The sequence below is a fragment of the Miniopterus natalensis genome, chromosome 13 (assembly GCF_054644295.1).
Source record: "Miniopterus natalensis isolate mMinNat1 chromosome 13, mMinNat1.hap1, whole genome shotgun sequence".
Lineage (NCBI taxonomy): Eukaryota > Metazoa > Chordata > Mammalia > Chiroptera > Miniopteridae > Miniopterus > Miniopterus natalensis.
This window is the reverse complement of record NC_142093.1, coordinates 13,837,345-13,853,705: the sequence shown is the minus strand read 5'-3', so window position 1 is coordinate 13,853,705 and position 16,361 is coordinate 13,837,345. Positions and strand designations below refer to the sequence as shown.

General features: G+C 51.1%; 1 protein-coding gene across 1 annotated transcript in view; it reads left to right on the top strand.

Annotated features, from left to right (window-relative positions):
* Nucleotides 1-16,361, top strand: part of GALNT14 (polypeptide N-acetylgalactosaminyltransferase 14) — a 157,279-nt gene that overhangs the window by 112,961 nt on the left and 27,957 nt on the right. The window contains exons 3-6 of the mRNA XM_016219015.2: nucleotides 7,906-8,004; nucleotides 13,730-13,797; nucleotides 14,499-14,564; nucleotides 14,735-14,856. Of these exons, the coding sequence (XP_016074501.1) occupies nucleotides 7,906-8,004; nucleotides 13,730-13,797; nucleotides 14,499-14,564; nucleotides 14,735-14,856 (355 nt within the window). The remainder of the gene's footprint in view (nucleotides 1-7,905; nucleotides 8,005-13,729; nucleotides 13,798-14,498; nucleotides 14,565-14,734; nucleotides 14,857-16,361) is intronic.

Below are 16,361 nucleotides of genomic sequence, written 5' to 3'. Positions count from 1 at the left end.
GCCACCAGGCATGAATGAAGGTCCTCTGGGGACTCTGGGAGCCCCGTGTGGGGAGAGTCATGATGCAGTTGCATAGCTCTTCCACCAAGTACCCAAGAGAATTTACCTTTGATCCCAGGCGAGTGACAAACCATGTGGACTTGCTGTTGCTTTGTTTTGTTTTTGGTAGCTGAGGTTGTGTGTATTTATTGTCTATTGCCGCATAACAAATTCCTCCAAAACGTAATGGCCTAAACCAATAATTATGTTTATCATCTCACAGGAATTCAGGAATGGTCCAGATGGGTTCTTTCTTTCAGGGTCTCTCACAGTCATAATCAAGGTGGTGGCCAGGGCTATAGGCACCTGCACCTCAGGGCATGACTGGGGTAGGTGCTCCTCCAAGTGCCCTCACGTTGATGTTGGCAAGATTTAGTTCCTCTGAGGCTGTTGACTGGAGATCACTCTCAGGTCCTTGCCATGTGGGATTCCCCAGTGGGGTTCACCAAGGCATGCATGCCAAAAAGACAGAAGTCATAGTCTTTAGTAACCTAATCACAAAAGTGATACCCCATCACTGTAGCTGTATTCTGTTCCTTGGAAGCAAGTCTCCAGGTTCAGCTCACACTCACTGGGAGGAGATCACACAGGGAGGTAGGGATAGGGGACCATCAGGTGCCCATCACAATGCCCAACCAGCTTCCTGTGCAGTTCACTTTCCTGCCCTGTCCCACTTAAACCCTCCCAGTACCCTGGAGTTTAATAACATGCTCAACAATTCAAAATGCAGCAGTGTCGTGGAATAGCAGATTTCACTATTATTTTAAGTGTCTTTTATGAGCTGGAGGATTTCTGTAATATGAAGTAAAGGTGGCTATTGAAGCAAGAAACAGGAACAGTATATGTTTATGAGGACAAACAAATTAATCTGCATGTGAAATCCCAGGGAAATTGACATGAAATAAAAATTTCATGCTTTATGGTGTATCAGTGTTACCCATGAAATGAAATTAAAAGGAATTTGTGGCTTTACAGTTGTCACATTTTAGACTGCTTGTGTTTCTACTCTTCTAAAGAGTTGAGTTTGAACCTAGAGGCCAGTCACAGATGTGACATTTTATAATTTGCGGCCGTCTCCCTTTTCCCTATAGTTGAGAACAGGCTTCCTTACACAAAACTGAGCTGGGGATGCATTGGTGTTCTCAGCAACAGGAACTAAATCGATTCTAAAAGCTGGCAGCCGTTCCCTGTCCCTGTCCTCAGGGAACTGACATTCTGCAAAGGTCACTGGGCCAAGCATCCTTTCTTCCTCACACATCAGTTTTGGTGGCAGGGGAAATGAGAGGAGGAGATGATGATCTCCATGAGGCTTCTTCAGGGCTAGAGCAATGACATAGGGAGACAGGCAGAAGTGGGGGAGGGAGGGAGATGTACCCTGCCCCCTGCATCTGGGAATCTATAGATTGTCTCTCCCATGTTCTCCCAGGAAATGACCCCCTTTATATTTTGAGTTTGTGCTTCCTTTGGCCTTTGTGGCCAGGGAGTTCGGGAAGTGGAACCTGTGAAAAAGGTAACCCATTCATGTCCTCTGCCTGAGGCTGGGCTCTGGAGTGTGCACTGTACCTCCAGGAATTGGAGGGACAAACCACAGCTTTCTGTTTAGGAGCAGATGTTTGCTACCACCCCTAGAAAGGGGCCTCATGGAAATCACACCTCCACTCACCTTTCCTGGCTCCATCTGGGCAACAAGTAGGGGCCCCTGTTAGCATGTCCCTCTGGCCACCCAGCCTGCAGTTTCCCTAACTCCCCATTACTAGTCAGGGGTGGCAGCCTGTCCCTCCCTTCTGGGCAGGTCACTGCAACTGCTGGATTCCAGAGCTCAGTAGAAACTGCTGTTGGGGTGGTGATTTGAGTGTGGGTATGTGGGTCCACATGGTGGGCAAGGCACAGAGTGGGCCTGAGTAACAGCTGGGTGCTTGGAACATTGCTGGCATGGAGATGTGGTGGTGGCATGGTGACAGGACATCCAGCAGGCCGGGGGTCACTAGCTGCAATGAGTGACTTAACTTCCCTATACCTCAGTGTTTTCATGAGTAAATCCATTAAACAGGAGCCCCTCATAGGGGTATTGGGAGCATTCAAAGGTGCTCAATACAGTGCCTGGACGTAGGGATCACTGGAGTAGTTTAAAAGCATCCCCTGAGGTGGATATTTTCACCTCCGTAAATCAGGGGCGAAGGCTTAGAGAAGTGAAGTCACTGCCAGGCTCCCAGTGGTGAAGGTTAGAGCCAGTGTGTCCCACCTTGGGCCTCTGGGTTTCTTTACACCATGCTGCATGATCTTTGTGTGACCTTTCCCCTTTATCAGTCTCCCCTCTGGGATCCAGAACCCCTTCAAGAGTTTGTCTTCTCAGACTCGGGGTTATTCTCAGCTCTCGAGGAGCCAGAGCGCCTTTGCTTTGTGTAGACATTGTAGTAATAAGAATTAAGCTCTCCTTTCTCCTTCATAGTCACTGAGGCTGCCTCCCCGTCACTCCCTCCTGATTTTATGCTTAAGAATAAAATCCTGAATGTTTATACTTTATGACCATGTCTTTTCTTCCCTGAGGGCAGCGTGGTGTAGGAGGAAGGCTTTGTCCGGGAGTCAGAGGATCTGGGTCCTCGCCCCAGCAGGCGCACCACAGGCCACCAGGGGCCCTGCTGCCCATTGAGAAAGTGGGGCTGGTGATCATCATAACACTGTTTACGGGTTGCTGCCAGTTTAATGAGCTTGTGCAATAAAATGAAAGGCATGTGCGCAGCATTACATTTCTGTGATAACAGACTGATCCTTGCTAAGTGAGTTTCTGACATGCCTGAGTTGGCACATGTTGAGGCGCAGGGGCGGGGCGGGGGTGGGCAGGGGAGCAGTGACTGGCTGGTGGAGAGATGGAAAGAGACTGAAGAGGGAGGAGCTCCAGCCCAGGGCCAAGGGTCAGCATCTCAGAGCCCTCTCTTGGGAGCAACCTCCCCCAGTAAGTGGCACTGAACACTCAAGGAGTTGGTGGTTCAGGAAGCACTTTGAGACCCAGCTGAACTTAGGAAAATCAAAAATCTTAGTAGTGTCTTTCTTTAAAGGGAAAAAAGAAACCACAGGTGGAAAATCAGCCCAGAGGAACGTGCATTATTCAGGAGCTTCTGTGGCAGTCGGACGGCAGCCCGGGGCTGGCATCTGTCTCTCAACACAGCGGTGGTCCTGCCCTTCCTCCTGGTTCCACCCCCATGCAGATCTTTCCTGCTCACTGGCCCTTCTCTCCTGTAACACTCCTGAGTCCTTAATAAATTATAAACATGCTCTGTGGTCCGTCTGCTGGCGCCGGATCTCAGTGTTGGCAGCCTTTTCCATTCCCCTCGTGTCCCTAATAGATCTGGCTGTTTGATTAATCTTTTAGATTGCTCTCACAGAAAGCCGGCGCTCCTCACTACATCCAGTGTTAAGGATTTTTCTCAGCCCTTGGCTTTGTTGCTGCCAGTGTCCATTGCTTGTCTCTAGGCAGGGCTGTCGCCCACCCTGGGCCTTGGAGGGCAGGTGGCTTGTGCACAGGGCTCAGGCCAGTGGGCCCCACCCAGCACCACCCCCTCTAGCTCCTGTGCCTTAACCAGGGTGAGTTCACAGTGGGATACTAGGGACCTGGGTTTAGCTCATCTCAGTCACTCTGCAGGTGTGTGACCTTGAGCGAGATTCTGAGCCTCTGGTGTCTTCATCTGTGGAGTAAAAGTTCTCAGAGGCTGTCATGACGGTCAGATGAGACAAAAGATGATTCCAGGTACCGTGAGCTGTGAGCAGGGGCAGAAGGCAAATAGCACCAAGTCCCATGAGCCAGGATGCCTGTACCTTTGAGGTCTGAGGCACCACCCTGCTGCATGCCCTCCCAAAGCCTGTGCATACTCGAGGCGCTTACGGGACTCCTGCCCAGCCTGGGGAAGAGCCCCATCATCTGGGCACAGGAAGCTGGAGGGGGCTGACCCAGGAGCACAGCCCGTGTCTGTTATGCCACAGATTTCTACTCGGTTTAGGAGACTGGACTGGGCCATCTCCAGAGCCCCTTCCTCTTCTGAACTGTGAGTCCATGGCTCTAATTCAGAAGTTCTGAACATTGCATGGAGGCGGGATCAGCCTCAGTGGTGATAATAACTCTTGCTGCCTTTTACTCAGCATCTGCAAAACACCAGGTGTTCCGCCTGCAATATCTGCAGTCTTCAGAACAAGCCTGGAGGGTGGTATTTGTCCACATTTTATAGGTGACAACATTGAGGCTCAGAGAAAGTAAATGACATGCCCAAGGACACACAGCCAGTGCCCGGCACATCCAGGATTCAAATGGACATCACAGCGCAGGTTCCTTTCTCTGACATTGATGCTGCCTCCTTTGCTCTCTCCTCACCCTGTGAGGTCTCAGCACCCCTCACCCACTGTTGCACTGGCCAGACCACTCACCCAGGACACCTTGCCAGCCATGCAAGATCTGGCTCCACCCCGTGGAGGAGGAGTCTGCAGATTTGACCTTGATGTTAAAAATAATGAGTTACTGTTTGCCAACCATCTATTAATAATCTAGGTGGGGGGAATCTATAAGTTAAAAATTGTCTCCACTTTCTCGATGAAGAAACCGAGGCTTAGAAAAGTAATGTGGATGTCCAGCCACACAGTTGAGCCTCAGTTACAGAATATTTGTGACAGTTCCATTCAAATCAACCATGCTATTGAATGCCAGCCCAAATCAAAGCTTTTGACTGCTGACTCGTGAGAACCTTTAGCAGGGGAGCCCTGTCTTACCGATGAGCACGCAGCAGCCTGGAGAGGCGGGTGGTCTGCCCACCGTCCCACAGCTGGTCAGTGGTGTCCGGACCTTGGGGCCGATGTACCATGAGCTGCCTCACTTGCACTCAGCCTGTGGGTCCAGAACTGTGCTGTGACTAAAACACCGTACCCCATTCTCCATCTGTCCACCTCCACCTCACCCTGTGAGATCCAGCTCCTCCTCCTCCAGGAAGCCTTCTGCACCACCCCAGGCAGAGTCATGCCCACCCGTCTGCTCTCCCGGCCCCATGGGTGTGCATGCTGCTGCGTCACAGGGTTGATATGCCTGTCTCCCAGCTGGAGGCCTCAAGGCAGGAAAAGTGGCCCCTATCCCCAAAAGCTCTCTAAATGATTAAGTCCCAGTACCACCCTCCCGCACCAACTTGCCCCTGAATAACTTATATCACAAAAGCTGGGGGTTGGGGGGATCCTGTCACCCCCCGAGGTGTGGAGGGGAAGCCATCGCTAGGCTTGAGTCACTCTGCTTGGTCTCCTTTTTCTCTCCATCTCTGATGGAGGCAAAGAGGTTCTGCTAAGTTCTCAGCTTTATTACCTTTCTGGAAAGGTACTGACCATGTGCATTGCCACCAGCCCCTCTCTCCAGGCCTGTCCATGTCCTCATGAGCCCTGCAGCACACCAGCCAAGGGGTCCTCCCAAGTCCACCTTGACAAGCCACCTCCCTTCTCCCTCCCCACTGCTGCCAACTTAGACTCAGGTCTGTGTCCGAAGATAGGTAAGAGCAAGGCCTCGTCTCCTTGTGGCCATTTCAAGATACTTTCCTTTCCCTTTCTATGATGGTTATCTAATTGCCCCCAGAACTTAGTGGCTTAAAATAATAGGAATCACTGTGGGTTGGGAATTCGGAGCATCTTGGCTGAGTGGGTCTGGCTTGGAGCCACTTGAGCCGCTGTCATCTGGGGGCTTGACCGGAGCTGGCAGACTCCTGGCCCGGCTCATTCATATGGTGGGCAACCTGGTGTCAGCTGCGGGCCTCAGTTCCTCTGTACATGGACATCTCTCCACGGGGCTACTTGCATATCCTCATGGCATGGCAGCTGGCTCCCCTCTGAGTGGGCAAGACAGCCTGCAGTGCTTTTATGACTTAGCCTTGGAAGTCACACTCTGTCACTTCCATTATATACTGTTGGTCATATAAGCTAGCCCTGATTCAGTGAGGGACAGAGCTACATAGGGCTTGAGGATCAGTAGGTGAGAATCACTGTAAGCCATCTGGGAGGCTGGCTACCTACCATACCTTTTAAAACCATAAAAGGCTAAGACCTAGGAATGCATTTCCTGAATTTCTTTCTCCCTTTCTCTGTGAATAGGCATCTGGTATACTTTATTTCTATCCTAGAGCAAAGGAGATGGACATGGGTCCTTCCCTAGAGGAACTCATAGTCAAGTGGGGGAGACCATCTTGAGAAGTACTAGAAGATACACACACACACACACACACACACACACACACACACACACAGTTATGGGAGCACAAAGGACAGGCCATTACCTATCTGGGAGAGTATGGAATACCTTCATTGCGGAGGGGACATTTGCTCTGGGTCTTGAAGGATGAGTAGGAGCTCATCAGGCAGAGAAAGGAGGAAGGATATTGTTTCATGCCGAAGTAATAGTGTGAGCCGTGGCAGAGAGTTAAGGAAGTATATTAAGGAGCAATTATGAAAGATCTTGAAGGCTGTGGTAGGGAGTTTGGACTTTGTACATCAGGAGCCACAGGAGGGCTGCAAGCCAAAGGAAGGCCTGGGCAGAGCTGTGTGGGGGACAGAAGATGACTGGCGGGGGCAGGGACTGGAGGCAGGAAGACTGGTCAGGAGGCTGTCACAGGAGAGCCATAGGCGTTTAATGGAGGCGGAGCTAGCAGCATGTGGTGAGACCTTGTCTCTGTGGGGCGAGCACAGAAAGGCCTGAAGGTCATGACTGACTTCTTCCACTGTCTCCTCCCCTGAGGCCTTTCTTTCCTAATTTTGGCTCCTTATGGACCATCCAAGCCCAGCCTGTGCTCTGGCCCTGAGCAGAACAGCCCACCTTTTGTGGAATAAGTTCTCTTATTCAGTCTTTGTTTTCATAGGAAAAAGTGTTCAGAATTATCAGTGAGGCCAAAGGGACGTCAGGCCCACTGGCCTAGGAAGGAGGTTCTTAAGTATTTTAGGCCACAGACTTCTTTGAGAATCTACATAAAACTGTGAACCATCTTCACAGAGGGAGAAAAAGAGCATTCACATACACAGTTTAGCAAACAATTTCAGAGGGCTCAGTCCCCTTGAAGTCCATCTTAGGGTGTCTGGACCCCAGATTAAAAATCTAGGAAGAAACTGGAATATGAAGAGAGGAAATGTTGGACTCACCAACCTTCTATTATTTACTTCCTTGTGTAATAGCCCTCCCTGTAATTGGACAGCCCCCGAAACAGCAAGAAACAGAGGCCGCACTTTCTCAGGGACCCCTGGTTGGCACCAGCCTCCCTCGGCAGGTTTATTTTCATTATTATAGTAATTTTCAGGCTGAAGGCTACAATTTTCACTTGCAGCAAGGTATTAAATTGAAAGTACCCCAGATGTAATTGTCAGACAAAATGATCCTGGACACATGGAAATGAATGCTTTTTCAAGATGGGGGTTTTATTGTTTATGCCGGGGCTTGAAGGCTCTGCCTCTTTAAGCTTGCCAGATGTTGGTGTGTGGGGCAGGTGGTCAGGGTCAGCATAGTGGGGTGTGAAGCCTCTGCCAGTGGGGTGGGCATAGATTGGGGAGCAGAGCTCAAGATTTGGGGGTGGGTTTATGCTGCTACTAGGGACCATTGGGTACTACTGGGGCATGCGAGAAATCACACATTTATGTTCCATATCTCAACAACTTGACTCCAAACACATGTTCCCCAAAGGTGGTGGGAAGTTGAGCACCAGTCATTCATTTTTGGAGCTTCCTTACCCTCCTCAGGGCTGGGTGAGGCACGAGGGTGCCAGGCATCTGTCCACGCTGGTGACCGCCACGATGCCTGTGGTTCCAGCGCCTGATATCTGCTTTTCCCCCACAGGTCTTAGTTGTCTCCTGCCTTTTCTTTCCCAGATGCACCATGCTGATGTACTGTAGCGACCTCCCTCCCACCAGCATCATCATCACCTTCCACAACGAGGCCCGCTCCACCCTGCTCAGGACCATCCGCAGGTAAGACACCCTTCCTGGTCACTCAGCCCTCCAGGACCAGCACTTGATGAGGGCGTGTTTGCTTGCGGTGGGGACTGGCCTTGTGATAAGAATATCAGGCTTCTAACTACCTGCCACACTGTTCAATACACTCTACATGTATCCACTCGGTCTTCCTCACATCATCTCTTTCATAGGGAAAGACAGAGGCCTGAGGTGTTGGGGAGCTTGCAGAAGGTCACTGAGAGTCGTAGAGGGCCTAGTGGAGCCCTGCCCTTAACCTCCATGTAGGCTGCATCTAGAACATGAGTTCTAAGTTCACAGCTGCCAAGGGAGCTGAGGCCCTGAGAGGCTGAGTATGTACACCACCCCCAGCATCAGAGCAGGCACATGGTGGCAGAGGTACTGGTTCCAAAGTGCCAGCCACAGCGCCACCACACAAGGTCGTGTGTGAGCATGTCCACCAGATGTTTCCATGAGGACACTGTGGCATCTGAGAGAAGCTCCTTTCTAGGATGGCTACTCCTCCTCTTTCAAGGAGTGTTCTGATGCCATGTATCTCTGTCCCCCTCAATACACACACACACACGCATATACTCACACATACTCGCGCACACACACACTCACATGCTGACACACACACTGTCAGGGGACTGAGATCTGTGCCAGCCCAGAGTAAGCACTTGATCAATGTTAGCCATCCCTGTATCTGCAGAGCTAGTGAGCTAAGGGGTACTTAAAGGGCACCAGACTCGGAGTCTGAGGACCTGGGGTCAAGTCCCTACCCTACCACTTCCCAGCCTTCTGACCTTGAGCAGGTCACTAACCACATCTGTAAAGATGATGTTAAAAGTATATTAGATATCTCAAGTTCTATCATATTTCCCACAATAGACCTTCCTCTTGGGAATGTCTCAGAAACATTTGGGGGGCATTATAATATGGAGGCCCCAGGCCCCCCAAGCTTCCCTAACACCATGTCTGTGTTCTTGGGGGCACTTCAGCTGCTGCCCTCAAACTCATCCTTTCAGCTCTGAGACATAGTTCTCCTCTTCTAGCTGCTCCATCTCTTCATAATAGTGATAATGATACTTTATGATAATATTAACATGTTAACATATTTAGTCTAAAGAACTCACTTCAGTTGGGGCCCCAGTTAGAGTCTCCGAAGTTCGGGTGCACGTGGTGAATGGAGGACAAGAGCCACGATGGGCTAGGAAGCGCAGGGGCCAGGGTTTCCGACTTCCTGTGTGGACGTGGGGCGCAGCCAGAGCTGTGGCCCCAGCACCTCTGTCCACAGGCCTGGAGGTCTGTCTCTGCTTTCCTGGTGCCCTGCACTCTGAGAGGGGCTTGGGGCCCATCAGAAGGTGCCCATGAATTGCCAGCCTCCACACCAGATTGCTGGGCATTAGGCTGAGAGAGCTCATGGACCCGTGTCCTGGCTCTCAGAAGCGTCCGATATAAGCCAGGTCCCTGGCTCAGGCCCAAGGCTAAGGCACAAAAACAGCAGGATGGGGGCCTGAAAGCCATGAGTGAACAGACGTGTGTCTACATCATCAGCAGGCTGGATGGAAGTGAATTTTAGGGGTGGGGGCAAGGAAGATTATTTCTAGAATCTTCCATGGCCAGGTATCATTGCCTTGGGATTCTGTACCTCCTTCCACTCCCTGCCCTGTCACACAAATAAGTCACCAGTTACTGAGAGGGGGACCGAATGAGAAGCATTTCCTGTCGCTTCACCATTGATGAAAGGATCTTCTCTAAGGTCTTTCATCTTTAATGTTTTAGAAATCTGATGGCTCTGCTGCCAGGCCCTTAGAAGGGAAAGATGCTCGGTGAACTGAGGGGGGACTGTTGCTCTCCTCCCTCCTACCCAGCACTTGGCCAGGCCTTCACTCTCTGCTCACACTTCACACTTGCCAAGCCCTCTGACCCTCTGAGCTCCTGAGTTAGCTGGAGGGCTGGGGCCTGGAAAGGCCCACATGGGGGCCCTCAGAGCCAGGCAGAGGCACAACGGGGTGAGTGAGGGGGTCAGTGAGAGAGAATCACAACCTAGGTGAATTAGGGGACTTTTTCACTTAAGGAGAGAGAGAAAAAGCCCTGCAAAGTGCTTTATCTTTGGTGTTTCAGTGGATCCCTGTGAATACGTGAAACCCCAGGGTTGTCCATTCCTTTGGGGGCATCCTTTGGCTCTATGCCTCCCATGGTATTCGGGAGCCTGCATAATTGATACTGCACATTCTCAGTCTCCTCACTATTCCTTTTTTGTAAAGTCCTAGATTTAGAGGAGCAATTTCTCAGGTTAAGGTGGTTAAGAAATTGAACTCTGGGGTCAGATTTGGCTGCCCTGCCCCTACCAACTGTGTGACCCTGGGTAAGCTCCTTCACCTCTCTGCCTCAGTTTCCTTTTCTGCAAAACAAGGACTACTGGTAATAACTACTTTGCATGCTGGCAAGAAGAGCGAATGAGCTCAGGTATGTAAAGGCCTTGAAACAATACCTGGTACCAGTTGAGCCTGTGCAGGTGACCACGGGTGATGCACCTCCGATGGGTAAGCAGCAGTGTTCTGATGCAGCCTCAAACTTGGGCAGGTGTCAGGATCTCCTGGAGGGCCCAGATATCCTAGCTCAGTAAGTCTGGAGTCCCCCCGGTGATGTTGATGCTACTGGCTCTGGGATCACACTTTCAGAACCATTCTCGTGATTATCAATACTGATTCCAAGAGCAGTGGCTGTGCACCAGGCACAGTGCTAAGCACCTTCCATGCAGTGGAGGAAGCCGTGGTGCTGAGGGTTCTGTACGAACTGAAGCTCTCCAGCCGATGAATGGATGACGGACAGCTTCAGTGCCTCCACCCAAGCCAGTCTGCTCCAGGACAAGTCAACTTCTCAACCAGCCTTAGGTCTTCATTCAACTGGTATTTATGGAGCGTTTGATAAACTCTGCCTGCGTATAGACCGTGGAGTTCACACAGCAATTTCAAATACATTTCCTCATTTTGTACGCACAAAAGCCTGTGAAGTAGGTCAAGTATTAATATCGCCTGCCCTTACAAGGAAAATGTAATTACAGATGGAAAGCAAGGCGGCGGGTGTCTTGCTCAGGATCGCACAGCTAGTAGGCGGTGGAGGCCGCCTGGCCTCCCACGCTGCCCACAGCGCAGGCCCACCGCCTCTCGGGTGCTCCACGTGGGCTCCACCGTGAGGGTGGCAGGCAGAAAACGGAAAGCGTAGACGCTGCCTGCACAGCCATCCTCGGCACAGGTGTGAGCTGTGCGCAGGAGACTCAGTTATAGAATAATTCCCAGGCACAATGTGACCTGGATATGCCAGGGAGGTGAGCTCACTCCTGTGCTGAGGCTGCATATGGAAAGGGCATGGATCAGCCCCGGGGGCGGAAACAGGGAAAACATGTTCAGCTGGGCCCTGGGGGAGGGAGGGTTGGCTTTGCCCTCCAGGGGGCTGGTGAGGCGTGCTGGCCAAGAAGTGATGAGAGCAAAGGAGGGGGACCTGAGCAGCCAGGGGTGGGGTGCTGGGAATGGGGGTGGGGTGTGCAGAAGGGAGGGCCCCCTGACCTTTCTCCTTCACCGGCCACCCCAGGAGCCCAGAGCACCTGCCCAGCCAGGGCCCTCCCAGCCCAGAGCCACTTTTAAGAAGCCCCCCACCATCACTCCAATTGCTGTGATTAGAGAAGCAAAAACAAGCCAGGTGTTACCAGGAAATGGTCTAATTAGCACTTACTGCTGATGATTTCTTTTTTTCTATTTTTCTTTTTTAAACTCTGGACATTTTTTATTCGCTAATCATCTCTCAGTTCAACCAGCACAGAGCCACACGCGATTTACCTTTTGATGTTCGCAGAAGAGAACTCTTGAATTTCAAAGAGCCGGCAGGGATTTGGGGAATCGCATGCAGAAGCTGCTGCCGTAATCAAACCTCATTAGAGGGTATTCTTCACTTTCTTTCTGCCTCCCTCTCCCCTCCCTCTCTGATCAGCGGCTGGCTGGTTGTTGAGTTTGCCTGTGTTTTCTCTCCAAGGATCACGGTGAGGTGGTGAGGGTCTCTCTTCCCACCACCTCCTACCCCTCCTGGTTCCCACCTCCCAACAGCAGGCTCAAGGTTTGGTATTGGGGCTCCTCTCTCTGCCTGATACCCGTTGCCATGGTGAGAATTAAGGCTTCATAAATAAAGGTAGCTCCAGGCAAGGATCTGCTCCTGTAGAGCCTCTGCTGCCTCCTTAGTAAGGTGGCTCACCAGAACCAGGGCTCAGAGTGGTCCTGAGAGGAGGGACGCACACAGAGCCCCAGCCAGCACCCATCTGAATCCTCTCCCCAACACACGGGTGGCTCTGGGCATCCCACGGTGGTCAGAGTGGCCAAGGAATGTTTCTGAGAGACCACACAGTTTGGGTGCCTTCAGGGGGAGCCGGATCCAGCCCTTCAATCGGGCTGACACCCAGAGTGAACTCTGAAATCCAGCCTTGCCCTGGGGACATAGATCCACAGCACAGGAGAGTAAATGAAGTCAATTCAGAAAATCATCATCATGCACAAGATAATAATAATTGCTACCATGCTTCATCATTTCGTGCCACATACCCTGCTAAATGCTTTAGATGCATTTTCCCCTTTAATTTTCCCAACAGCCCTGTGAAGTAGCTACTACTATTATTCGCATTTTATAGATGGAGCTACTTTACTGCGCAGAACAGTCAAGTAGCCAGCCCACGATTACACAACTTGTGTAAGTAGCTGCTAGACCACAAGCTTCTGGAAGGCAGAGCTCATGTCTCCTTCGTTCCCCATCACACACCCACTGCCAAGTACATAGTAGGCGGGCACTAAATATCCCTGGAGAGGGAGGTTATAGGCCAAGGGGATGTGCTGGACTCTGGCAGTGCAGAGGTAACGACAAGGATATGACCTGTCCCTGGGGATATGACCAGGGCCAGCAAAATCAGCCCTCAGAGTCAGGCAGCAATGAAAGCCGCAGGAAGCTTCTGATACAAACTGCTGAGGGATCCCAGAGGAGGAAGCAATTAATTCTCACTAAGTGGATGGGGAAGCTGTTGGAGAGGAAGTGACATTTGAACTGGTCCTTGTGGCAGAGGACAGGCATTTCGAGGCCTGGCAGCAGTAGGGGAACAGGTTCTGGGTTAGGAATGGGCAGAATGTCTCCAGATAGCGTGAGCAGGCTGGCTCCAGATAGTCACAGGCTTTGAAGAGCACGCTGAGGGTTTGGGGTGGAAAGATGGGGAGCCACTGAGGGGGTTTTGTCAAATTACTTATTTTCATCAGCGAGGAAAGTCACACAATCAGAGGTCCGATCTGTGCTTCAGAAAGCTCTCTCTGGAGGCCGCAGGAGGACGGCCTGGGCAGGTCACGGCTACTGTAATAAATGGTACTAAAGAGGCTGGAGCATCTATAAGAGTGAAAGTGATTTGAGTGACATTTTCAATTCGAACCAGCCAGTCTTGGTCACTGATTCGGTGTGGGGTTTCGGGGAGAAGGAGGGTTGTTGAGGATGACTCCTGTGCTTGTCTTGGTGCCATGTGGGCGGTGGTGGCATTTGCTGAGACGAAGCAGAGTTCCGTGCCAGAGGTCACAGGGGAGCCATGGGCCTGGACAACCCCTTTGGCTGCTCTGAGTTTTTATTCCTCAAGTGCAATGGTGTATACTTAAAACTCCATCTAATACGTATACTTGCCATGAGAAGTCATGATGCTCTTCACCTTTCCGTCTCTCAGTGTACTGAACCGCACCCCTATGAGCCTGATCCAGGAAATCATATTAGTGGATGACTTCAGCAATGACCGTAAGTAGCATCACTCCCTTGTTCTGCAGACACAGACATCTGTTCCAGCCCCTGAGTGACAGGCAGAGGCGAGCTTGTGGTTCTCTGGGGAGGGGGAACAGCCTAGGTTTATAGTAGGGAGACTGTGAGTGTCCGTGTGGGTCTCAAGAAGGAGACAAACCTTCCTTTCATAAAACAAGTTCTTGGGTTCTCTGCTGTGAGTCTTCGACCTAAGCAGGTAAACTTAGTAGATTCTTGACTGGCTTGGTGTGTGTATGCATTAATAGGGTCCCCTGTATTGGCCCATGGTCTGAAAGGAAACTCCAAAATTTGTCTCATTCATTCTCTGGCTGCCCAGCAGTTTTTTCCAGACCCTACTAAAATGAGTAGGACTCTTACCTGATGCTTTGAATGATCTGGAGAAAAGGAGAAATGACCCCATGGCCAGAATTCCCATCTGGAAGTGTTTTCCAGCAAGTACGCAGAAGCCACTGTATGACTGACCTGTTCCAAAGAGGCCTCCTTGAGCCACTTTGCATGGACTGGGCCACATTGTGTACTGACAGCCATGGTCAGTGTGCCCCTTCCTAAGGCCACAGGAACCCCGGAGTCAGGGCAGGGCTCTGTAGTCGTGGTGGGGGCGGCAGGCGGGGCTGCCTTACCTCTTCTTCAGGTTCACCTCCATCCCCAGGTGCTCTTCACATAACCTGTTGTCTTTGCAGCTGGTGACTGCAGTGAGCTCGTCAAGCTGCCCAAGGTGACATGCTTACGCAATAACCAGCGGCAAGGTGGGTCTGTGCAGCTGGCGGGACCTGGGCATGTGGGGGAGGGTGGTGGCATGTGTGTGCCTGTTTGCGGGTGTGTCCCATGTGTGGGGAGAATGCCAAGTGGTTCCTCCGTGGGCCTGCTGGCAGATGGAGCGACAGGACACCCACTGGGCCATTTGTCCCTACTGCAGGTCTGGTCCGGTCCCGGATCCGGGGTGCTAATTTTGCCAAGGGCAATGTGCTGACTTTCCTCGACAGCCACTGTGAGGTGAACAGAGACTGGCTCCAGCCACTGCTGCACAGGGTCAAAGAGGTGAGTGAGGCTGACCGAGGGGCAGAGGATCCCATGCGCCACTATCTTCAGGCTCTCCCAAGCTCAGTACTTCATGTATGCCCCAGTCCCTCTGGGAAGTGGATGGGGCAGATTGCTATCCCTATTTTATAGATGGGGAAAATGAGGCAGAGCAGCAGTGGAGCAAGGCCTAGGGCCTGTTTGTGATGGAACTCAACCTTCCAGTGTCTGTCCCCTCCCTGAGGTGGGGTGGGGGAGCTTGGAGGGAGAGGTGAGGGGGCAGGGGTGGGGGTGTGAAAGTTCTAGCCCTCTAATCACCCACAACCAGCCCCCATCCTCCAAGAGCCCCTAATTAGCATAAACTCGGGTATGGTGAAAGGAGCTCATGCACAAAAGATGCTCCTCTCACCCCATTCACTCAGGAAGTTACAGGAGTTTTAGTAGCTCTTTTTGATGACCCAGGAACAAAGGCCAAATGTATATTTTTATTATATCACATCATCACAGTATAGACCACCTTTTGTTTATCTGTTCATCTGCTGATGGACATTTGTGTTGTTTCCCTCTTTGCACGATTGTGACTAGTGCTGCTGCAAATACTGGTGTACAAGTTTTTGTTGAGTTCCTGCTTCCAGTTCTTTAAGGGCACATACCAAGGAGCTGGAATTGCTGGGTCATGTGGAAACTCAGAGTTTGACCTATAGGATCGCCCAGGCTGACATGTCCTTGCAGGATGTGTTTAGGGGACTTTGCTTTCCTCAGACAACCTGCCAGGCCCTTTTCGTTCCCGGGGCCTGAGTCCATCTCAGAAGCCCCCCTGAAAAATGCTCTCATTTCTGCATCGGTCGCCACCTTACCTGCAGGCAGGGGAAGCCTTCATCCCCTCCTTCCTGCCTGTGAGTGTTGCTGGCCAATGGGGGCTCCTTCTCTGGGAGTCATTTGGCCCCAAGATTGAGCTCAGTCTCCCAGGCTAAGATCCTGGTCCCCACCACTGTAGCAGAGGGTTGGTCAGACGAACTTTGGACAGTGGTCCTTGCTCTGCTTCTGCAGAGCTTGTCGCCAGACCTTGAATCTTGATGACTGGTTCCACTGAGACATCCTTTTCAGGACAAGGAGTGTGGGTGAGTGTCAGCTCGTGTTTCCACGTGTCTTTGTATGTGTCTTGTCTCAGAGTAAATCTTGTGAGTGGAAGTGGAAATTTTAAGCTGTAATTGGGGTTTGGGATTTTCAAAAATAGAAAAGAGATAAGAAAGAGGCTGGGCTTGAGCTGTCAAGCTGTCCTCGGCTGGTGTTTTCCACATGGAAAATCTCGATTTCCCTTCTCTCCCCTTCAATTATGTGGTGATGCTTGAAACAAGCACCATGTTGGGGTTTTTTTAAACACAGGCTTCTTTTTTTTCCCTTCCTTATCTATATATATTTTTTTACTAGAAAAAAGATTTTGAAGAAATTTCAATCCTGTAGCATTTGGTAAATTGATATAAATGATGGCTCGTCTATGCTTCAAAACCCTTCTACACGCTCTC